This window comes from Orcinus orca, chromosome 8 (genome assembly GCF_937001465.1).
Source record: "Orcinus orca chromosome 8, mOrcOrc1.1, whole genome shotgun sequence".
Lineage (NCBI taxonomy): Eukaryota > Metazoa > Chordata > Mammalia > Artiodactyla > Delphinidae > Orcinus > Orcinus orca.
The window spans coordinates 55,307,659-55,332,950 of NC_064566.1; the positions used below are offsets into that span (position 1 = coordinate 55,307,659).

Genomic DNA, 25,292 nt, shown 5'->3' on the forward strand with positions numbered 1-25,292 from the left:
TGTAAGGACTAACCTGCTGCAGTCACTGATGGACAGTACACTCTCTGCTTCAGACAGAGGAAATTAAGACAACAGAATGCTCTGTGCTTTGGACAAACAGTTCCCTTATAGTTAGATGTATATCTTAGGAAGAATTTTTTTGTTGTTGGATGGCTTGAATTTTATATATATATATATATATTTTATACAGCAGGTTCTTATTAGTCATCAATTTTATACACATCACTGTATACATTTCAATCCCAATCAATTCATCACACCACCACTCCCACCCCCCAGCTGCTTTACCCCCTTGGTGTCCATACGTTTGTTCTCTACATCTGTGTCTCAATTTCTGCTCTGCAAACTGGTTCATCTGTACCATTTTTCTAGGTTCCATATATATGCATTAATATACAATATTTGTTTTTCTCTTTCTGACTTACTTCACTCTGTATGACAGTCTCTAGATCCGTCCACGTCAAACAAATGACCCAATTTCGTTCCTTTTTATGGCTGAGTGATATTCCATTGTATATATGTGCCACATCTTCTTTATCCATTCGTCTGTCAATGAGCATTTAGGTTGTTTCCATGACCTGGCTATTGTAAATAGTGCTGCAATGAACATTGGGGTGCATGTGCCTTTTTTTTTTTTTTTAACATCTTTATTGGGGTATAATTGCTTTACAATGGTGTGTTAGTTTCTGCTTTATAACAAAGTGAATCAGTCATACATAAACATATGTTCCCATATGTCTTCCCTGTTGCGTCTCCCTCCCTCCCACCCTCCCCATCCCACCCCTCCAGGCTGTCACAAAGCACCGAGCCAATATCCCTGTGCCATGTGGCTGCTTCCCACTAGCTATCTACCTTACTGCGTTTGTTAGACATGTGCCTTTTTGAATTATGGTTTTCTCTGGGTATATGCCCAGTAGTGGGATTGCTGCGTCATATGGTAATTCTATTTTTAGTTCTTTAAGGAACCTCCATACTTTTATCCATAGTGGCTGTATCAATTTACATTCCCACCGAAAGTGCAAGAGGGTTCCCTTTTCTCCACACCCTCTCCAGCATTTGTTGTTTGTGGATTTTCTGATGATGCCCATTCTAACTGGTGTGAGGTGACACCTCACTGTAGCTTTGATCTGCATTTCTCTAATAATTAGTGATGTTGAGCAGCTTTTCATGTTCTTCTTGGCCATCTGTATGTCTTCTTTGGAGAAATGTCTATTTAGGTCTTCTGCCATTTTTGGATTGGGTTGTTTATTTTTTTAATATTGAGCTGCATGAGCTGTTTATATATTTTGGAGATTAATCCTTTGTCTGTTGATTCGTTTGCAAATATTTTCTCCCATTCTGAGGGTTGTCTTTTCATCTTGTTTATGGTTTCCTTTGCTGTGCAAAAGCTTTGAAGCTTCATTAGGTCCCATTTATTTTTGTTTTTATTTCCATTACTCTAGGAGGTGGATCAAAAAAGATCTTGCTGTGATTTATGTCAAAGAGTGTTCTTCCTATGTTTTCCTCTAAGTGTTTTATAGTGTCTAGTCTTACATTCAGGTCTCTAATCCATTTTGAGTTTATTTTTGTGTATGGTGTTAGTGAGTGTTCTAATTTCGTTCTTTTACATGTAGCTGTCCAGTTTTCCCAGCACCACTTATTGAAGAGACTGTCTTTTCTCCATTGTATATCCTTGCCTCCTTTCTCATAGATTAGTTGACCATATGTGTGTGGGTTTCTCTCTAGGCTTTTTTTTTTTTTTTTTTTTTTTCCCGGTACGCAGGCCTCTCACTGTTGTGGCCTCTCCCATTGCAGAGCACAGGCTCCGGACGCGCAGGCTCAGCGGCCATGGCTCACGGGCCCAACCACTCCGCGGCATGTGGGATCTTCGCAGACCGGGGCACGAACCCGTGTCCCCTGCATCGGCAGGCGGACTCTCAACCACTGCACTACCAGGGAAGCCCTTTCTAGTATATTTTTCATTTCAGTTACTGTATTGTTCATCTGTTTGTTTGTTCTTTAATACTTCTAGGTCTTTGTTAAACATTTCTTGCATCTTCTCGATCTTTGCCTCCATTCTTTTTCCGAGATCCTGGATCATCTTCACTATAATTATTCTGAATTCTTTTTCTGGAAGGTGGCCTATCTCCACTCCATTTAGTTGTTTTTCTGGGGTTTTATCTTGTTCCTTCATCTGGTACATAGCCCTCTGCCTTTTCATCTTGTCTATCTTTCTGTGAATGTGGTTTTTGTTCCACAGGCTGCAGGATTGTAGTTCTTCTTGCTTCTGCTGTCTGCCCTCTGGTGGATGAGGCTGTCTAAGAGGCTTGTGCAAGTTTCCTGATGGGAGGGACTGGTGGTGGGTGGAGCTGACTGTTGCTCTGGTGGGCGGAGCTCAGTAAAACTTTAATCTGCTTGACTGCTGATGGGTGGGGCTGGGTTCCCTCCCTGTTGGTTGTTTGGCCTGAGGCAACCCAATACTGGAGCCTACCTGGGCTCTTTGGTGGGGCTAAAGGCGGACTCTGGGAGGGCTCACGCCAAGGAGTACTTCCCAGAACTTCTGCTGCCAGTGTCCTTGTCCCCACGATGAAGCACAGCCACCCCCTGTCACCCCAGGAGACCCTCCAATGCTAGCAGGTAGGTCTGGTTCAGTCTCCCCCTGGGTCACTGCTCCTTCCCCTGGGTTCCGATGCACACACTACTTTGTGTGTGCCCTCCAAAAGTGGAGTCTCCGTTTCCCCCAGTTCTGTTGAAGTCCTGCAATCAAATCCCAGTAGCCTTCAAAGTCTGATTCTCTAGGAATTCCTCCTCCCGTTGCCAGACTTCCAGGTTGCGAAGCCTGACGTGGGGCTTAGAACCTTCACTCCAGTGGGTGAACTTCTGTGTTATAAGTGTTCTCCAGTCTGTGAGTCACCCACCCAGCAGTTATGGGACTTGATTTTACTGTGATTGCGCCCCTTGTACCATCTCACTGTGGCTTCTCCTTTGTCCTTGGACGTGGGGTATCTGTTTTGATGAGTTCCAGTGTCCTCCTGTCAATGGTTGTCCAGCAGCTAGTTGTGATCCTGGTGTTCTCGCGAGAGGGAGTGAGAGCACGTCCTTCTACTCCGCCATCTTGGTTCCAATCGGAAGAATTTTAATGAACCCTGATTCTTGCATCTTCCTTTACATAGAAAAGCACTGAAATAATTAAGCTGAGATATCTGTTCTTTGTGACTTGCAGTAATCTTTTACCAAGATGTATACTTGACTGTATGTATTCCCTAGCCCAAAAGTCACATACATACTTGAATCTCCCCCTACCTCTTCAGAGCTGTTCTCTCAGAGTTACTGAGAAGCCGTTTCCTAGACTATAGTCCTTGGTAAGGTCCCTGAATAAAACTAAAACAACTCCTATGTTGTGTGTTTTTCTTGCAGTCAACACTCCTGAGACTGAAAAAGAATTTTTTAGTACATTTATTGACATTTCTATAAAGTGGGGATGCTGAATATGGGACTTTATTGTGAGAAACTAATGGCTATATTGATTCAGGTTTTTGAGGTTTATAAAATTGTTCTAAATTCAGTTGCCATTAGCACAGTAGCCCATTTCTTTTTTTTTGGCTGCATCAGGTCTTAGTTGCAGTGCATGGGCTCTTCGTTGCGGCACACGGGCTTCTCTCTAGTTGTGGTGCACCAGGTGCACGGGCTCTGTAGTTTGCGGCATGCTGGCTCTCTTGTTGAGGTGCTCGAGCTTGGTAGTTGAGGCGCATGAGCTCAATAGTTGTGGCATGCGGGCTTAGTTGCCCCACGGCATGTGGGATCTTAGTTCCCCGACCAGGGATTGAACCTGCGTACCCTGCACTGGAAGGTGGATTCTTTACCACTGGACCACCAGGGAAGTCCCAGTAGCCCATTTCTTTGAAGCACGAAAAAGGGGGTAGATGGGTCAAAGTAAATTTTTTTTTTACCATGATCATACTGGAAGAGCAATTTCATCAAACTACTTAAGAGTAAAACATCTTTTTCAAAGGTTATATTTTAATAGAATTTTTTTTCTCCCATTAACTGCAAACAAGCTGCATGGACTATACATAGGGGGCAATTCTCTCTGACACTGAAGTGCTTCCTCCACAAAGAATAGTTTCTAGGTGGAAATCATTAACAAGGAAAACTATGACAGTGTTGGGCTAGAAAGAGTGCATCTTCCATAGTTCCCTCCCAGTTCTGGCTCTGTCCCCTCAACCCAGGGAAAGATACGGTGACCAAGAATACCAAGTTCCTCCCACTTTTCTTTTTCTTCGTCTTGTTAAATTTGGGTACATTGCAAATAAATTAAAAGCAGGTAAAAAATGGGTTTCTTATACATCTTGTTTAAATTTTGATAGTAACCTTTGCTTGTTCTTGACTTAATTCTAGATTTCAACACATTTTGAAACGGCACTTTAATTTATTTAGTTAACTGCTGAAACCTAGGAATTTACTGTTGAAAACCACTCATGTTTTTGCAAAGTTTAAATACATGAATACTAGGGAGGAAGTCTTTGTTGGCGTCAACAAGCTTTTCCTCAGTCTCTGGAGCCATTGCCCTCCTGGTAATATAAGGGGTTGAATTGCTTTAAAGACTAAGTCAAACAAAAACTTACATGATGCCTAATATATAATAGATCAAAGCATATTTGCTTTGGTTGAAGATGCTTCAGGGCCCAGAGCCTCTGAGGCAGCTCTCAAGAACCTCCAAGGCCCTGCAGAACATTTTGGAAACCTCCGCACCAGATGAGCTCTTCCAGTTCTGACATCACATCACTTTGACAGTAACAACCTTCAAAGCATAATTAAATTTGGCCTTGTTGAGAGGCATCCAAATTCATCTTTTTTTGTTTGTTTGCATACCAATTGGCAAAGATATGAGGAACTACATTGGGTGCCTTGTGTTACTGCTGGTGCTACTAAACATTTAGATTTTAATCATGGCCTGTGTGGTGTTTTTCATTCATTCAACTGTGCCAAAAACTGGGACTATCAAGACAAGTGTGGTCTCTGCTGTCAAATTGTTAAAGTCTCCTGAGGAAAACAGATAAACAATTATTACAGACGTTAATAGTAGAAGTAGACCCCTGGCCTGGGAGCACATGGTGGGGTACTCAATTCTGGGGGAGGGGGAGAGAAGGTAGAGGGAAAGGACTCGTAAAAATATCAGATATTTATTTATTGGCCGCACTGCGCAGCTTGTGGGATCTTAGTTCCCTGACCAGGGATTGAACCTGGGCCCTCAGCAGTGAAAGTGCAGAGTCATAACCACGGGGCTGCCAGGGAATTCCCTTAAATGATATTTATTGAACATGTAATATGTGCTAAGCAGGTTTCTAAATTTTTTGTGATTTTAGAAATGAGGACATTGAGGCAACGGATGGTTAAATAACTTGACTACAGATAAAAAAAAATCATGGAGGCAAGATATAAAATCAGGCTGTGTGATTTCAGGGACCCTACTCTTTTTTGTGTGTGTGTGCCAGAGAATTCCCGCAGGGCCCCTACTCTTTTTTTTTTTTTAATATTTATTTTATTTATTTATTTGGCTGCATTAGGTCTTTGTTGCGGCACATGGGATCTTCCTTGTGGCATGCGGGATCTTTAGTTGCAGCATGTGGAATCTTAGTTGCAGCAGGCAAACTCTTAGTTGTGGCATGTGGGATCTAGTTCCCTGACCAGGGATCAAACCCAGGTCCCCTGCACTGGGAGCACAGAGTCTTAACCACTGAACCACCAGGGAAGTCCCAAGGCCCCTACTCTTAATCATTACACTGTATTACATTTATATTTATAGATACGGTAGCAGTGAAGTTGAATCTTGAAGAAGTTCAGACAATCAGATGATAGGGTAGAAAAGTCAGTAGAGAGAGGAAAGAAAGGAAGTGGCAAAAATGAAAGGAAGCAGAAGTCCGAAATAGCATGGCACACTGGGAAATCTAAGTTGTTGGGACAGCGGGAGTATAGGGTGCAAGGGGGACTGTGGTGAGGAAAACAGGCTAGAGGGGCCGTACTTCCCTCCCCCTTTGGCAAAAATCCCCATCTTTATCTTTGAATGAGACTCAAAAGAAGTCTGGGAAAATAGAGTGAATTTAAGAGATGGGATAGCTGGATTAGCATCCCAGGATTCTCTTGACCTTGGTCTCTCTCTGATCTTCTTAGGGGACAATGGGTAAATACAATGTGTGAAAGTTCCTAGTGTCAGCTAGATAAATGTTGGTTGAATTTGAATGTGCAGCAGGTATTAGGCAAACGGGGGTCTTGGATAAAGTGTATGAAGTACTCTCAAGGTGAGGGGAGGACAAGACTGGGCTGCAAAACACCCTTAAGTCTTTTCACATGAGGAAAGTTTGAGAAGGAGTAGCCTTATCAAAATTGCAGTACTTGCTTTTAGAATAAATGAACTGTACAAGATGTCCTTAACTAATGTAAGAGTAGATGTGGTTTATAGTGTCTGCTGACAGGCCAAACAGTTCATTAAATATTCTCCCTGGCTTTGTGAGTATTGTCAATGTATAATTTCAATGAAAAAAAAAATCTCCTGGAACAAGGTGTACAGAATGGGGACAGTGCACACCACTTGCTTGTATGCATGCCAACAGGAAAATGTAGGAGCTGGAAATGATCCAAAAATTTTTTGTGCAGAAATACAAAATGGTATTTTATTTATATTTCCCTTAGCATATAATTCTAATTATGCTTTATACCCTGACAATGGTTATCATAGGCTACAGATAATCATGCTGTTGATCAGACTCCCTCCTTGCCTAGAGCAAGCAAAGCAGCCTCAATGATCTCAGACAATTTTAATAGGGGAAGGCGAGATTTGTTTCAGATGTGTTTCACTGCTTATGGAGGACAAGTGGCTTCTCACCATGGTGACAATCAGGTTGCTAAGCTGGGCAAGGCCAAGTTTAGAAGAATGGTCCTCAAACAGATTTACTGAAATGAATGGCTCATGCCACCAGCAACTTTCTTCAAGTTCTGATTAATTTCCCATGAAATAATTGCTTGGAATACATCCAAGCAGTTCCTTTATTCATTGCTTCTTTGTCTTGCCAACAGGAGGGTCAGTCAATACTGAAACATACAGTTTGAACCAAGCATATGTGATGCCCACTGCACAATACACTGAGGTCAGTAGCAAAGGGATAAAGGGGTACTTCAGCTTCCAAGAGGTGAAAGGGAATACAAATTCACAGAAGACTTCCAGAGGCCCCAGGCCAAGGAGGTAGAAAGTTTCCATCCAATTAAAAAGAGGTTTTTCTTTTCTGAAGAAAAAACGAGAGGAGTCTGATTTTAGATGAGTCATTCTGCTTTTGCAAACATTTCTCAGCTAAAGCTTCTCACCTGCACTGTCGTGATGTGACGTACAGATAAAGCTAGAGTCAAACGAATGAATAAAATTTCACATTTTAAAAAAATGATAAAGATATATCATTACATTAACTCAACAATCCAAATTTACCCAACCATCATCTATGTTGTCACTTAGCTGAAGTTGCTGAGAGAGAATTAGCTATGCATTTGGAAGAGGAAAGGGGGCTGGATAGTATGATATTGGAATAAGAATATGGTAAATAATGCATAATTTTTTTGTTTTGGTAAAATAATATAAAATTTGGTATTTTAACCATTTTTAAGTATATAATTAAGTAGTATTAAGTATATAGACAATGTTGTGTCAATATCCACTTTCAAAACATTTCAACACCCCAAAAAAGAATCTCTGGAAACATTAAGCAATAATAACTCCCTATCCAGCACCACCATTGCTCTCGCCGGTCTCCATACCTACTAATTTACCTTCTGTCTCTATGAATTTGCCTAGTCTAGATATTTCATGTAAATGAAATCATCCAGTATTTGTCCTTTTTGTGTCTGGCTTATTACACTTAGCCTAAGTTTTCAAGGTTCATCCATGTCGTAGTATATATCAGAGCTTCATTTCTCTTTCTGGATGACTAATATTCCATTATATGTATATATACTATTTTGTTTATCCATTCATTTGTTGATGGACATTTGGGCTATTTCTACCTTTTGGCTATTGTGAATAAAACTGCAATGAACACTGATGTATAAGCATCTGTTTGAGTCCCTATTTTCAGTTCTTTTGGGTATATACCTAAGAGTGGAATTGCTGAGTCATATGGTTATAACTGAGTTTTCATATAATTAAGCATTTGAGGTTTCATGAACACAATCAGATATAATCCATAAGCAAGCTTTAAAAAATTATATAGGTAACATTAAGTTTAGAAAAGAAAAAAATTCCACCCATAATTCTAAGATATGTAAGAATTTTTTACATATCTTTTGGTTTTAAGCATCTGTATTTATGTGGTTTTACTCATAATGCATATCTTACATTCCATTTTTTAGTTTTCATATAAAGTTTTAATTTAAGCTGGGTAGTCCCTCCTCAAATATTCCCCCAAACTAAAGCCATGACCTATGTTGCCATGTGAGAGTGATGGAATATGGGTAATTTCTCCTGCTATCTGCTGATATTTTGTAATGTTGTGATGTTACTATTTAAACTTAAAAAATAAAATTTAAAAGGCTTATCAATCATTTAGGAGTAAACATTTCACAAGAGTAAATATAATTTTAAATGCACTTTTTTTAGCTTACCTGAATAGAGTCTTCAGTGAGGAAATACTATAGATGGTAAACAGTAACATGAGTAAGATTTTAATGGGAAGTTCTGTTAAAAGAATAAAAAAGTACATATGATAATTAAGTTGGTAAGAGAAAGGTTTATGGTACTTAAGGGAATATAATCACAATGACACAGCTATATAGTGCTAGGAACGCTTTCGGAGCTTAACTGTACATTTTTGTGACATGTAAAGATACTGAGAATTAGGGACATGTTGGAGGTTTTATTTAAAAGAATGGATGAGCTCTCTCTTTCTAAGAGATTTTAAGGTTGTTTAAATCACATAGTATTGATCAGACAGTAGGCTCTGATGAAAAGGCATGGCAATTAAATAGATCTCTCTTAAAAGAAGCTATTTACCTGGTGCAGTGAAGAGCAGAGGGAAGAGGGAATAATGTCCTGTTGTGGTCAGAATCAGAAAAATTGAAGCATCTCCTGCTTTTCCCACAGACAAGAGGCTAAAAATAAAAATTCTTATAATAATTCCTTAAAACATCAAATGAAGCTTATACTTGCAGATAGCTGGAATAACCTGCATCTAATATTATTTCTAGAACTGGCTTATGCATAAAATAACATACTGATCTTTGCTACAAGTCCAATTCAGTTGAGAATATTAATTTTTTCAGTGGGAAACTTTAAGCAATACAAAGAAGAATGCATCACACTGAGTCATGGAACATTCAAAAAAGAATCTTGCCTCTGAGTAACTGCCTCCTCAAAGAAAGGAATATTGTGGGATTGGGAGCTGCCTAGTGGTGGCAGCTAGAGAAACAGGACTTGGAGTTTTATTTCCAACCCTATAGTCCTTCTCTTGGACAATGCCCCATACCTGCTGGTGTTTAATAAGAATTCTAACTAAAGACGTTAGAAGTTTTTCTCTATTTTTTAATTTGGAAACTCCAAGTTGCTAAATGAACCCAGACAAGCGATATACTCATCTGACAAATTTGATTAATGTCCTTTCAGAGCTTAAATGATTTCTCTCAGGATTTAAGAAAAATCTTAAGAAAAAGGCTAATTCTATTACCATCTGTCTAACTGGGTTTCAGTTGTATATAAAATGGACACAACTGCATTTAAAATGCCTTTTTTTTTCTTTTTTAGCATGACACAGTGAAAAGATCTTAAGATTCAGCATGATAAGATTCAGGTTTAAGTCCTAACCCTGCTATTTGCTAGCTGTGTGACTTTGGATAAGTCACTTAAACTCTGAGCCCTAGTTTCTGCAGATGTGAAGACAGGGGATGATATCCACTTATACTAATTATCTTAAAGGTTGTTGTGAGGCTCAAAAGAAAGAATGCAAAACAAAACAAAACAACAACCCCCGCCCCCCAAAAACCAACTAACAACAAAAGCAGTTCTGAAAACTCTGAAGTGCTGTATGTGTTAGGTATTATTCCATAATGGACTCAATCCTTACTTTGACTAACAACACTTAACAAGGAACTGTGGGACCTTATTTTCACAGGTGTGATGACACCAAAGTCCATGCTTTTTCCATACTATGCTGCTATTCAATAGCCAGAAGTAACAGCCTGGTATCATGGCGCTTAATCACTACGGTACCCCTTACCAAAAAATGCAGGAACAATACAGGCAGTTTTGCATACTTAGAACCCTCACAGGTACCAGGATCCCAAGTTAAACATCCCCATTCTGTCCTGGTATAAATCTGTTCCCACGTGTCTTTGCCTTTGCCCATCCCACTGAACATGTCAAGAAGCGACAGATCAAATGGAAAACAATAGGATCACTGTGAAATATGCCAGAAATGTTGACTGACTGAGCTATCTGCTTACCTCATTGGGAGAACTGCAAGGAGTATGGCTTTTTCATGGACGTGCCACCCAAACATGAAGGAGCTCAAGGCACAAAGAATTAGACATCGGAGAAAGCCTCTGGGCCCTTGAGGTTTAAACCAAAGACAGAAAATAGAGGGCTAGAAACAATAGGCAAAGATAAAACTTCAGTATCATTTAAAATAGGCTTTACTGAAACATTGTTCAGGTGAATGTAATTTACATCATCTCTGAAAAACAGTAGCTCTTAAGACTATTCTCCATCAAACTGGGATAATTCGCTTTGTGAACAGTCCACCAAAATTTAACATAAAAACAACTACTCAGGAAAAAAAAAGGCATTTGGAAATATATATTGAACACATTAAAATTAATTCTATTCGTCAAAATTAATATGAAATGATAATTAAGTTCTAGGATATCCAGTATAACTCCTAACTACACCTTCATAATTAGTTAATTAATAGTCACTGAACATATTAGGTCAAACTACAAAAGTTCATCGATATTGTGGAGCTAATAATAAATTAGATCTTAGCATATTAATAAACAAACACCTAACTTTGTGGGCTGGAGTGTAATTTACAACAAAACCATGGCCTTCCATATGCAGCTTACAAGGCTGAAGTTTTAGGAAAAAAGTTTTAAATTCAGAACATGTGGATAAGTAGGCCAACAGAGCTTAATTACCTACCAGTACTGCCACGTAGTTAAGTGGGGTCAGGTGTCTTGTGAGTAGATTTGATTGTTTAGAAACCAAAATTAAAACTGAGTGTAATTAGATATGATTAAGTTATTTATCCTGAATTTTACTAAAATTGTATCACGAAATTGAGGGCATCATGATCACTAACAAATAAAAACAGCTATGAATGATGCCTATAACAGCATCTGATTCATATAAGATTCTTATCTGATGCTCAGACAGCCTCAATTCATTGACTCTCTCAATTCATTATCATCGTCACAAAATATCCATGCAGTACAGACAAATTTAGAGTTTTTATCAGTTAGCCATGTATGAAAACAAAAACCTGATGTCCCTACTACATTGTCCTCTTTCTCCACGGTGTGGTCCAAGTTCCCTCCCCTGGGCTTTTCTTTCTTCCTCATCTGACGGTGAACAGATGGTCTATTAGCTTCTGGTGAGAACCTCTCTCATAGAGGCTTTACTAGTAATCCTTCCTTACAGTGTTCAAAGTTACCCTAAGAATAGGAAATGCCTCAATCTGCAGCAGGATTACGGCCATGGAATTTATCCTACAGTTGGGAAAACTTGAAAGTTAAAATTCAACCAGCCACACAAAAGAAAAGCAGAGAAAACTCAAGAAATGAGGACCACGTGTGAATTCTTACCAATATGGCAATCAGAGTGCAGATAAGGGTGGCCAAGGGTGTCACTGAGGGAAGGACTGTGTGTTGGAACTGCTGAACTAAACCACTTGTCATTGAGGCCTTCGGAATCTTGCTGGGGTCAAGAAATTTCAGTTCTAAACCTACAGAGTAAAAAGACATTTTATTTTGTTTTGTTTTGATTAATGGCACACCATATTTTACCAATCAATTCCTTGAGGAAAAAAAATAAATCTACTAAATCTTAAGACTGTTTCAAGGTCAAGATTTCATTAACTCGGTCCTGCACCATTCTACCTAAAACGCCTCTAGTTTAGACTGCAGCTGTCTGTATTGGAACAAGAAACCTTGCTGGCGGGCAGCATGAACAGCTCTAAAATGAAGCGAGCTTTCTAAAATACAGGTCTACCATGTCACAGGCCAGCTTTGAATCCTTCCTTGCCTATGGGATAAAGTCCACATTCCTAAGCATAGCACATATGTCTTCCATGATCTAGCCCCCTCCCACATCTCCAGCCTCATCTACTCCACCTTGTTAAATACAGCTTGGCCACAATGAGCCGACATACCACTGACACCTGTGTCCTTTTGCACAGACTACTGCCTTTGCTTAGAATGGCCTACTCACTTTTAAAAGTTAACTCCTAATTCACTTACTCATCTGAGAAAGCTCCTAACTCAGGAAATAGAGCTGATTTTCTTGTGGGCTAAGGTCTGTTATACATGTCTCTGTTCACCACACTGCACTGTATCTGTATGTATGTTCATTTCCTCTACTATACTCGGTTCCTTAAAGGCAGGAATGACAATTAATTTATTTCTATCCCCAGCACATAGGAGTTCAAGAAATACTTACTAAATGAACCAAGTCTGAGGATAATGATGCAAGTCCCAGCCCCCAAAAAGCTAACAGAACAGTCAGGGACAGTCTGAGCACCTGAATGGCCCTGTCTAATGCCATTGAAAATTAGTGAAATGTGGGAAAGGTGTAGACTACCAAAATATTTTCTATTCATTCACCTTGTCCCTTTTTCCTTCAGCCTGCTGATTCTCTCTTAAAGCTGATCACTATCTGCCTGAAACAGAGTTGCCTAACCTGCCACTGACTTTCCATTCACGACCTCCTTGAGGAGACAGATATACACGGTGAGGTACAGCAGTTTCCTGACTCAGATAAGGCAAGCGACCCTTGTACCTCATATCATGCTGGTTGTTTAAAGCTTTTAGAAATGTTAAGAACTTACTTTATAAGACGCCATGTACATCAAGGCCGGACTCAGTGGGTGAGCAATAATACCAAATTATGATTTCCTGTAAGTACGCAGCCAAAACGGTAATAGCAGCCACCACGCATTAAGCATCTACCATGTGCCAAGGGCTTTGTAGCCATTACTTTTTGCCCCCCTGAGGCACAGAGAGATGAGTAATGTGCCTAAGTCACACGACTAATAGGTGGAAGAATCGAACCCAGTTCTGTCTGGTTCCAAAGCCCCTGCTACTGACAGCCTAGCACTTCTTTATTGTTGCATTTGTTTCTCACACAGGTTTTTACGTTTTTAAAGGTTGTAAACAAAATCTTATGTGGCCTAAAATATTTACTGTCTGTCCCATTACAGAAAAGTTTACCTATCCTTCTCTTGATCCTGCCATTTTCCATCAAGCTAGGCTGTGTTCACAAATGAGAGACTGTGAGTTGTTCCACACAATTATTTTCAGAACCATCTAAAGGTTATAAATTCTTTTTCATCACACCTCAAACTTAAAAGCATAGCCTAAGTTTTCCCTTTCTTCTCATCTCATGTTAAACTGCATGGCCATCATTTTCCTTATTGGTTCAATACCCAGAGTCACAACTTACACATTCTTCTTTCCTGCTTCTTCACATTTTTAAGTTTAAAACTAAGGCTATAACTACTGAATAACGTTTTGCTTAAGGTAAAATTACCTTTTTTTTTTTTTTGCGGTACGCGGGCCTCTCACTGTTGTGGCCTTTTCCCGTCGCGGAGCACAGGCTCCGGACGCACAGGCTCAGAGGCCATGGCTCACGGGCCCAGCCGCTCCGCGGCATGTGGGATCCTCCCGGACCCGGGCACGAACCTGTGTCCCGTGCATCGGCAGACGGACTCTCAACCACTGCGCCACCAGGGAAGTCCCAAAATTACCTTTTAAAAATGTCTAAAAAGTTTATTTTTTTCCCAAGGACAGGAGCAACAACCTCACTGCCACAAAGAGCTTTTATAAGGAGTGCAGTCTGTTTCCTGCACTGAAGTCTCAGCCCCTAGAACCACTCTGCTGTTCATTCTGAAAGCTGAAACGCAGGGCTGGAGAACAAACAGCTCAGCCACATTCAAAACACAAAACAGGTTTTTCTATTTGTCAATGTGACTAGTCCTTTCAATATTCATAGTCTAAGTAAGAAGGCTTAGGGAATTCCACGGCGGTCCAGTGGTTAGGACTCGGTGCTTTCACTGCCGGGGCCAGGTTCGATCCCTGGTCGGGGAAGAAAGATCCCACAAGCCGCACAGCACGGCCAAAGAAAAAAAAAAGTAAGAAGGCTTGCTACCATACCGATGACGGACAGCACTTTGTCCAAAGCACTGTACAAAGCCCAGAAGTTTGGGGCCCAATACGCGTGGCAGAGGCCCCTCTTGAAAGGGAAGAGTCGGGAAAAGACTTGAGGCAGTTGGTTCTGTTGAAAAGAGATTAAACAGTGATCAGTATTTTCTAAATTCAAAAAGAGAACTAGGGTACTGTCTATGGCATAGCGTGTAGAAAGTTATGAGGTCTGAGTTCCGGTTTTTATACAAGGAAGTAGTTGTGTGATCCTGAGCAGTTCACAGAACCTCTTTTTTGTCCAACCTTCTCATCTGTTAAGTGGGACAAGATACATCAGAGTACTTTGAATACCAGTCCAATACTATAATAATGGAAGAATTTATAAGGGGCAAAGGAGAACACAGACTGCAGCTTTACCAAGTTTACTAAAGAGAAGGGGACGGCAGGGAAGGCTTGATGAGAGATGCAGTGTTTCCCAATTTTAGCAGAAATTAAAACTAATTAGTTGAATTCAGCATGAGGGAAGAAGTGAAAAAAGAAAAACACCTGTTGAACATCTGTAACATTCTAGGCACTTTAGAATGTTTGCTGTCAATGAATGACTGTGAAAGCACCGTGAGTACTGATTTTGAGGTTACAAATAAAGTACAGCAAACAAGCAAATTAGCAAATATGGAAATCTGTGACTAATTATTAGCAACTCTGTGTGAGTGTGTGTGTGTGAGGCATATAGTTAAACATACAAATATATGCACATACATATTTGCATAAGCACAGAAATGTCTGAAAGAATAACATCCTATCTTTGGGGAATCATAGTGGGAAGGAGTAAAAAAGGAGTAGTTTTCCTTATTTTATATATTCCTGGCTTTATTATTTTTTTCTAAATAACAACAAACATGTATTCTTTATAACAAATAAAAGACTTACCAAGGCTAGAAAAGGACCCAACGAAAGAGCAGAAACTAGGAAAACAATTAGTCCCAGGGAAATAAGACGGAGAAAACTGAAGCTGTTCCATCGGATGGACCCATCTACAGAAAAGGAACATTATCGTTAACCAGGAGCATGGAAAGCCGTAACTTATACAATACGCCAAAACTAGAAGTATCCCATGATAGTACACCAATCTTTATGAAGTGGCAAGAGCAGAGAAAAATCAGAATGGGTAAAGGGTTTATAGGATCAATAGCTGAGAGATACCCGTTGTGCCTCATAAAACTCTCTCACAAAGCAAGCCACCAAGTCAAGGTAAAATAAAATAAAGCAAAAATAAAATAAAATGATCACTAAAACTTGCCTGGTTTATTTGCAGTGAAACAGTAAGATCGCAGTAAATATACACCGTAAGCTGGTGCTACATAGAGGTAGATGTGCTTGAAATGTAGGAGAACAGCAAAGAGAAATGCTCCTTCCATATGCCTTTTCTAGGAGATTTAAAAGGTAAATAATTCAAAATTCAGGGTAGACTAAACACAATAATGTAGTATCCTGGATTGGATTCTGGAACAGAAAAAGGATGTTAGTGGAAAAACTGGTGAAATCTGAGTGTACCAAGGTCGGTTTCTTAGTCTTGATGAATGTACCATAAGATGGTAACATTAGGGGAAAATGAGTGAGGGCGTACAGGAACTCTATTATCTTTGCAACTTTCCTGTAAAGCTAAAATTATTAAAAACAATAAAGTTTATTAAAAAATAAAAACACTGGAGACTGGTTGCACAACAGTGTGAATATACTTACCATTACTGAACTGTACATTTTAAAATGCTTAAGATAAATGGGTGCGGGGAGGAAAGAAATAGGTGAGGGAGACTAAGAGATTAAGTACAAACTTCCAGTTGCAAAATAAGTGAGTCATGGGTATGAAATGTACAGTGTGGGAAATTCAATAACTATATTGTCATATCTTAGTATGGTGACAGATTGTAACTAGACTTATGTGGTGATCATTTTGAAATGGATAGAAATATTGAATCACTATGTTGTATAACAACTAGCAAAAACAAACAAACTCTAAGAAAATGAGATCAGATTTGTAGGTACCAAAGGTGGGGAATGGGGGAGGGAGAACTGAATCAAGGCAGTCAAAAGGTACAAACTTCCAGCTATAAGATAAACAAGTACTAGGGATGTAATATATAACATGATAAATATAAATAATACTACTGTATGTTACATATGAAAGTTGTTAACAGAGCAAATCCTAAGAGTTTTCATCAAATTTTTTTTCTATTTCTTTAATTTTGTATCTTTATGAGATGACAGATGTTCACTAAACTTATTGTGATAATCATTTCATGATGTATGTAAGTAAATCATTATGCTGTACACCTTAAACTGTATGTCAATTATATCTCGATAAAACTGGAAGAAAAAAATGGTTTAAGATGTTAAGTTTTATCTTATATGTATTTTACCATATTGAAAAAAACACATGGTTTTGAAGATATACAGGCATATGTCGTTTTATTGCGACTTGCTTCATTGCGCTTCACAGATACTGTGTGTTTTACAAATTGAAGGTTTGTGGCAGCCCTGCATTGAGCAAGTCTATTGGCGCCACTTTTCCAACAGCATTTGCTCACTTCCTGTCTCCGTGCTATATTTTGGTAATTCTTGCAATATTTCAAACTTTTTCATTATCACTATGCTTGTTATGGTGATCTGTGATCAGTGATCTTTGAGGTTACTACTACAACTCACTGAAGGCTCAGATGATGGTTAGCATTTTTTAGTAATAAAGTATTTTTAAATTAAGGTATGTACATTTTTTTAGACAATGCTATTGCACACTTAACAAACTACAGTACAGTGTAAACATAACTTTTATATACACTGGGAAACCAAAAAATTCACATGACTAGTTTTATTGCAACATTTGCTTTATCGTGGTGGTCTGGAACTGAACCCACAATATTTCTGAGGTCTGCCCGTATTTGGAAATACTTAACAAATGAAATATGATGTCTGGGATGTGTTTCAAAATAATCCTCTGTGTGTGTGTGTTTAGAGCACTGTACTATTTTCTCCATTTTTGTATATAATTTAAATTTTCTATAATAAAAAGGTTTAAATGTAATATAAGGAGAACAGAGGCAAGTGATTCCAGCCAGCTTTTATACTGAGCCTAGTCGGTTTATAAATTCATTATTTCAACAAATATTTATTAAGTACTAAGTTTGATGCTGAAGTACAAGATACATCATCATAACAACACACTACAAATTCTCCTTAAGGAACCTAGGGAAGTTAATTACCTTCACCCTCTAATAGTTATACAATAGCTGGAGTTGATTTCCAGAGAGGATCTGGGAATGAGAGTACCAATGATTACACATAAAGCTATGCTAACAAAGAATCACTTAAATCTTATATTACATATTAGGTAACATAAACTACAATCAGGCTGAAGGCACCAAGTGTTGTGCCAATAGTACTAGATCTAACAAACTTCCTAGGAGAATTAAAGGCATTCTGATTTAGGAAAAAGAAAAACCACCTCCAAACTGAGTTGACTATAACTAAAGAAGTCTACATTCTACCTACCTCACAGGAATTCTGGAAGGATCAAATGAGACAATGGTCCTGGAGTCCTGGGGTTTGGAAGGATCAAATGAGACACTGCCAGAGGGAACATGAAAGGCCAAGTTCCTCCTTTCACTGTCTCATCAGGTGTGGTCTAGAATAGATGCGTTAGGAATGATAAGGCAAAAACAATGGGATGCTTCCAAATCTCTCCACCGGTTTTATTATTTATTTAAGATTCAGAGAAAGTCTAGCTGGTTCTATAGCTAAAGTTTAGTTCATTTGTTCAACAACCATCCAACATTCATTCATTGAACACCAGTTATGATCCACGTATAATGTGGCTTTTTATGGTTAAAAGAAAAAAACTTATCCACACATTTATAGTTGCCAAAGAACTTTAAAATAGATTATTGAATTTGATCTTTCCGAAGTCCCTGTGAGGTAGGTAGCCCCATCTTATAAACAGAATGTATCAAGGGTAAATTTTATTTTATGGATGAGAAAACTGAGGCTGAGAGGGTTGATGGTTGCCTTGGGTTAATGGTTCCCAAACCTGATGGTGTATCAAAATTCCCTGGAGATTCCTAAAACCCAATCCCAGAGATTCTGATTCAGTGTACAGAGGAGTGTCCCAGAAATCTGAATTATCCTCCTCTATGAAAGGAGGAAACATTTAACAACTTCACAGAATAGTTACAAAGTTTACTCAATAATATATTACATATAACATACCCAATCTGAAGCAGCCAGTGCTTTTGAATAACCCCTGTCTGAGTCACACAGCTTAGTAGGGTTATTCAGGATTTCAACTCAGGTCTTCTGGTTCCAAATTCCATACTTTCCATTACACTATGCTACATGCTGCTGATGGTTAAGGCCCCGCCGTCACAGTTACTACATAGTATAAACTGCTGAAGATTTCATTCCTGGATAAATGGTCCCAACCAAATACAGAAACTCAAGTTTATTTTAGGCCTGCCACACTCTAACAAGTTTTTAGAGTATAATTTTCTCATCTGTAAAATGGAGAAAAGTATTATTAAAAGAGAAGATGGAATTTGTGAGAAATACTCAATAAAAGTGTCTATAGCACTTGGCAACTCAAAACAGTTGGTCAAATAAACTTACCTATCACCTTTACAAGCTAAAAACCAAACTAATATAATTAGCCTATTTCGTGTTTACCTGAAATAATCGTGCAATAGAGAGTAGCATTAATCCAGATAAAAAACCATTGTACTGGAAATGAATATCTGGACTTAGGTCAAGGAAAGAAAACAGAGGATGCCAACTTCACAATGAACTGTGCCAGCAGACTAAGTATAAAAATTGCAAATGCTTCCGCTATAGGTAAATTAAAGACAAAAATATTACTACCAGTTTGGACTTTTCATAAAAGTGTTTTCTATAAACAGCCAAATCCTGGACAAACTTTTAAATTAAAATTTATGTTTAAGAAGAAAACCAGGAAACTTTCCCAAATTTTCTGTACCTTAAAGAGCCAGCAACTAAAGGAGTTTTTTGTTTTGTTTTGCTTTTTAGAATCAGGGATAAGAAAGGAAGAGAACTAACAGCTACTGAAGGCCACTGCATGTAGCATTCCATTGTTTACAGTACACATACAGTGAACCTGTGAGGTAGTTAGAGCTCAGAGCATTAATCCACTCATGGCCTAACAATACTTGAATTTCATAACTGAGATTCAAGACCAGGTCAGACTTAAACGGAAGTCTCAGTGTTTTCTTCCACACCTGGCTACCTCTATGAAAACGGTAGAAATTCGGCTTCTATCATTCGGATTTTAGTTACATTCAGGAACCACCCCCCACCCCGCTTTTTCTTTTAAGATTTTTTTGATGTGGACCATTTTTAAAGTCTTTGTTGAATTTGTTACAATATTGCTTCTGTTTTATGTTTGGGTTTTATGGCCACAAGGCATGTGGGATCTCAGCTCCCCGATCAGAGATCAAACCCGCACCCCCTGCATTGGAAGGCGAAGTCTTAACCACTGGACTGCCAGGGAAGTCCCCCATTCAGACCCTTTGGATTTAAGAACTTTGCCTATTAATATGTCATAAGCCAAGATGGCAGAAAAGCATGAAGGCCTGTCTGTTTCCATATGGACACTGTGATACGCCGTTTCCTATAAAAGGTATTTAGAATAATGTGTTATAAACTATTTAAGATATGTGTATTAGATTAATCTAAAGACAGTTACCAAGTCCCAGTATATTGCTTTACTGGCAGTTTAACTGGTTCTTGCACGTCACCACTAACTTTTCAGGGACAAAGTGCTCTAACAATCAGAGTCTGATGAAGTTGGGCAGAGACCACAGTTTGGGGAACTGACTAACCCACCCCACATCCACTTTCAAAAGCAGCTCACATTTCAGAATCACCATTACAGAAAGAATTAATCTTATACTTAGTATATATCAAATAAGTAAGGGAACAGTACATAAAACGTCAAGGATACGGTCTACAATTAACAACCCGAAGTTCCACAGCAGTAATACTGACAGAATGAACTTTGGCTTCTCTGTAAGTTCTCTGCCTGCTTTTTTCCCATCAATGCATTTACAGCACCTATATTGCAACATGAGGAAAGAATCAGAAACAAATTTAATCTTCATTAGAACACCATAATACTTCTACAGAGTACACTCTGATATACTCCGATGTGTTTGATTAGCCATTCCTGATAAAGTGTCCATACCATTCTTTTTTTTTTAATGTGGAACTATTTTATTTTGAAAATGATGATTAAAAAGTGACACTGAGGCTGACTAGCAGTCAGAAAACCCAGGTTTATATCAACCCAAATATGAAGGAAAAAAAAAGGAAGAAAGAGATGGAGGAATGAAGGAGAGAAAGGATGAAGGAAATGAAGCTAGTATTTATGGAGTACTCAGTGCACACTAGATGCTTTCATTCAGAGTATTAAATTTACTTCTCAAGGACCATGGGAGGTTTTTTTTAAAAAAGGAGGAAAGGGACTCCAAGAGAATTTCTTGTAGTCCTTCAATATGACTGCACCCAAAACACAGCTCTAATGTTGCCAATTATTAATAGGGAGGAAAAAGAAAGGTGATGGAGTCCAGTTCTGGTGATGCTGACAATTTTCCAATTAAGGTGCCCTTAGGTGTCACCTCTCCCAAGAAATTCCAGTGGGTTGGAAAAATTTTAGTTGCTTCCCTGTCAGTTTATTAGATTAGACACAGGGATTGGGGTGTCCATGCCATTCTTGACTGTTTAAAAAGGTGGTAGCAGAAAGAAAGGCCTCAGGGCCAGTTCCACGTCTCTTTCTCAGCTATGCTGATTTGAAACAAAAGTCTTCATTTTTTCTTTTTTTTGAAAACAAAGTCTTCATTTAATAAAGCAAACAAACAATAAAACCATCCATCAAAAACCCAAATGTAAGGATTTTGAAAATTGAGAGGGCACACACTATTTTAGTCCTTAAAACTAAAAATGCAGACCAGAATGATATAGCACTCCAAATTATATATTATGATACCAGCCAAGTTAAGAATAGACCTGTGAAGACTTCCCTGGTGGTGCAGTGGTTAAGAATCTGCCTGCCAATGCAGGGGACACAGGTTCAACCCCTGGTCCAGGAAGATCCCACATGCCGTGGAGCAACTAAGGCTGTGTGCCACAACTACTGAGCCCATGCGCCACAACTACTGAAGCCCACGTGCTCTAGGGCCCACGTGCTGCAACTACTGAAGCCTGCACGCCTAGAGCCCATGTACCACGACAAGAGGAGTCACTGCAATGAGAAGCCTGTGCACCGCAACGAAGAGTAGCCCCCTATCGCAGCAACTAGAGAAAGTCTGTGTGCAGCAACAAAGACCCAACGCAGCCAAAAATAAAATTTTTAAAAAAAATATTAAAAAAAGAAAAAAAGAATAGACCTGTGATAGTTTGGGAGAGGGTGGTGGAGGGAATTGAAAAAAAAAAAGAATAGAGCCACAAACCTGCAGCTCTTGATTGCCCAAATAATTTAAAAATCTCCTATGAAAAAATGTATGTTATTTAAAGGTAGAGATATTAAGTGACAATACCAGGTGACAAAACAGTATGATCCCATTTTTATTTTATAAAAATTAAATTCAGATACAGGAAAGAGGCTGAAATAATATGCACCAAAACGTTGATAGGGACAGCTGTAAGTGCAGGAGTATGGGTCATTTTTACTTTGTGTGTATGTATAATTGCTTTCTGTTTTCCAAAATTTTGACAATGAAAAGGATGTGTTATTCTATAAAAAGATTTTAAAAAAATGTGTTTCATTTGAATATCAGCAAATTCTAAAACCAAAGAAATCTAAAACCAAAAGAAGACATAATAAAGATGCAATTAAGGGGCTTCCCTGGTGGCACAGTGGTTGAGAGTCCGCCTGCCGATGCAGGGGACACGGGTTCGTGCCCCGGTCCGGGAAGATCCCACATGCTGCGGAGCGGCTGGGCCCGTGAGCCATGGCCGCTGGGCCTGCGCCTCCGGAGCCTGTGCTCCGCAGCGGGAGAGGCCACAGCAGTGAGAGGCCCGCGTAACGCCAAAAAAAAAAAAAAAAAAAGATGCAATTAAATAGGGGTTAGCAAAAGGTGTCCTGCTTTTCCTCCATGGAGCCTCAGTTTCCTCATAAATAGAGATAGTAACCTTACAGGGTAATTGAGAAAATTAAGTAAGTTACTAATCTATACAAAGTGCCTTGTTCCAGATTTTTATCTTACTTAACTGTTCCCTCTACATTGTAGATGGAAATGAATTCTACTCCCTCTCTCTGCCTGTATACACTTTCCCTGAGAGTGTGAATTTAAACATTTTGAGTTAAAAGGAGTACATTTACATATCACCTTCACTTTCAACTCTTGCCAGGTCATAGAGAGAATGAAGGTCCGGGTGCCAAACAGCAGTTATTCCACGAAAATGAGCAGGGGTTAAAACATCCCCAAGGGAGTCTTTACTGAATGGGGCAAGAGTTCAGTCTAGAAGGCCTCACAAACAGAAATGATCTATTTATGACAAAGGTCATTGAATGGACACCAGTTATTGCTCTGTCACAATCACACCAGCAGGCTTAAGTCTTAGGACAGAATAGAAACCAACATTAACTGGGAAATCACTACTTGGAAGTCACTGTGCACAATATTCTACGTACGTGTATTCACCTACTTAAAAGTAACTTGTAAGTAAAATATGCGAAACATTAAAATATAAACATAACTTAAAATTAGTGAAGAGTCTTCATGAAGGAAAGAATCCAGAGACTACAACTGAAAGCACTCAGTAAGATTTCTTGAGTTTACTACAATGGAAACTCCATTGGTGGTTAGCATTATGCGTATGTATGCATGAGTGTGCTGTGCTGTATGTAGGTATGTGTATCCCAAAGAACAGGGTAGGTTATGGTAGCCTCTGGTAGTCTGCTACAAGGAAGGAAAGAGAAGCATGTAGAGCCACTTTGGGCAGGAGAAACGGTCCTGGAACTCACTTGGGACTACTTTTCACAACATTCACAATCTCTTGTTCTACCTCTAACTTGTAACCCCACCTTAGCCCCCATTTTCTTCCACAAGATTCAGCTAGACTGCTTGCTGTAATTACTCATTGTGAAGTTTGAAACACAACCATTTTGGACTGTTCTAGCATTTGCTATTATATGAACTTTGTTTGCCCCAAATGAGGAACAATGCTATAATATTTCCTCAACACCTTCCACAGGAAATGACATTCTCAGACTTACTCATGGACAGCATACACAAAGAGTGTATCTGTAAAGATGACGGAAAATCTCTGGAAGAGTAAGGTCCTTGAGCTGCAGTAATTCAGATTACGGACATTCAGCATCTCTTGATCAAAATATTTGGCAACATGTGACAAGGCATACTCAAACCATGCAAAAAAGGGGGGGTAATCCAAGGTCCACTCTGAAGTTGCCTGTGGTAAAAATTGAAGATAGAACATATCCTAAGTAACTGAATAAATAAAGAAGGTGCAAAGGTTGGAAATTTTCATTCTCTCATCTTTAAAAAACACACATGATGAAATTATACTTAAAATATGCCATAAATAGAAAATTTTCTGTTAAGTCTGAGCAGAACACCAAAACATGTTTCCTAAGTTATTTAATACAGTCTTCAATTTCCTTAGAGTCAACTATACTTCACAAGAAGTTAATTTGAAAACTTTTAATAATAAACTTGGTTATGACATGGTTCTAGTCATCTAAATATAAAAAGGGAGCTAAGGCATAACGAATGATTTACTAGCTTGAGTTCAAGATCTGTCCCAGAGATTCAATTTCCCTATCTGTAAAATGAGATATTGTGAGGACTAAATAAGTTAATACATATGAAATACGTTTATAAACGAAAAAATGCTACACTGATGCTACTTATCTTTTGTTCCACTAGGTCATGAGATCCTTGACAGCAGAAACCACTCTGTCATTTCTGTATCCTGAGCATTTAGTAAGTTCCTGATATATTATATAATCATTAGTTAAATGAATGAATGGTCACTAATGATTAAATGAAAATATAGATCATATGAAAAACATATAAACTTTATATAAAAATATAAAGTATATAAACTTTATGATGGTATATTTTGTTGTTTTATTTCAGTTTCTGCATTCATACAAGGATGACAGTACCTAGTTCATGGGTTATTAAATTTTACATATAGGGCTTCCCTGGCGGCGCAGTGGTTGGGAAGCCGCCTGCCAATGCAGGGGACAGGGTTCGGGCCCTGGTCCGGGAGGATCGCACATGCCGCGGAGCAACTAAGCCCGTGCGCCACGGCTGCTGAGCCTGTGCTCTAGAGCCTGTGAGCCACGAATACCGAGCCTGAGTGCCACAACTACTCGAGCCCGCGTGCCTAGAGCCTGTGCTCCGCAGCAGGAGAGGCCACTGCGATGAGAAGCCCGCGCACCACAGTGAAGAGTAGCCCCCATTCCCACAACTGGAGAAAGCCTGTGCGCAGGAACGAAGACCCAGTGCAGCCAAAAATAAATAAATATTAAAAAAATTTTTTTACATATATATATATATATATATATATACACACACAGTATTGAACCAGATATAAACTAAGTATCAGTAAAAAGTGTTAATTGTTATCATTTAAAACATTATTACTATCCTCATAGCATGTCCCTAAAACTAAACCTGACCTTGCACCTAGAAGAGCTGAGACAGTAATAATCTCCCTACTCTGCATTTGTTGCTCTTTTCAATGGAAAACTCCTCTCCTTCTGGAAGTGCACTAAGGGTTCACTAGGTACTAACTGAGTGCCCACAGGGACTACTATTTAGGGTCTCTCTATAGTATAAAATGAGGCAAGGGAGACTCAAACTAATTATTAGCTCTTTGTTCATGATAAGGAT

At 39.0% G+C, this 25,292-nt stretch overlaps 1 protein-coding gene and 1 long non-coding RNA gene across 3 annotated transcripts in view; one reads left to right on the top strand and one right to left on the bottom strand.

The window, feature by feature from the left end:
* The first annotated feature begins 1,351 nt into the window (after window positions 1–1,351).
* Window positions 1,352–25,045, top strand: LOC117196589 (uncharacterized). 2 transcript variants are annotated; one of them, XR_007478840.1, is made up of 4 exons: window positions 1,352–2,616; window positions 12,852–12,957; window positions 24,318–24,374; window positions 24,531–25,045. It is a non-coding gene; the product is annotated as an uncharacterized LOC117196589 (long non-coding RNA). The 2 variants fall into 2 exon arrangements; XR_004476839.2 differs by lacking the exon at window positions 12,852–12,957.
* ALG8 (ALG8 alpha-1,3-glucosyltransferase) overlaps window positions 6,622–25,292 on the bottom strand; it is a 28,451-nt gene continuing 9,780 nt past the window's right edge. Inside the window, exons 3-13 of the mRNA XM_004279838.3 lie at window positions 23,648–23,841; window positions 20,375–20,484; window positions 19,084–19,151; window positions 15,668–15,794; window positions 15,298–15,401; window positions 14,380–14,500; window positions 11,815–11,954; window positions 10,459–10,598; window positions 9,014–9,111; window positions 8,626–8,698; window positions 6,622–7,259 (exon numbers count right to left, since the gene is read on the bottom strand). Of these exons, the coding sequence (XP_004279886.1) occupies window positions 7,028–7,259; window positions 8,626–8,698; window positions 9,014–9,111; window positions 10,459–10,598; window positions 11,815–11,954; window positions 14,380–14,500; window positions 15,298–15,401; window positions 15,668–15,794; window positions 19,084–19,151; window positions 20,375–20,484; window positions 23,648–23,841 (1,407 nt within the window). The 3' untranslated portion in view covers window positions 6,622–7,027. The remainder of the gene's footprint in view (window positions 7,260–8,625; window positions 8,699–9,013; window positions 9,112–10,458; window positions 10,599–11,814; window positions 11,955–14,379; window positions 14,501–15,297; window positions 15,402–15,667; window positions 15,795–19,083; window positions 19,152–20,374; window positions 20,485–23,647; window positions 23,842–25,292) is intronic.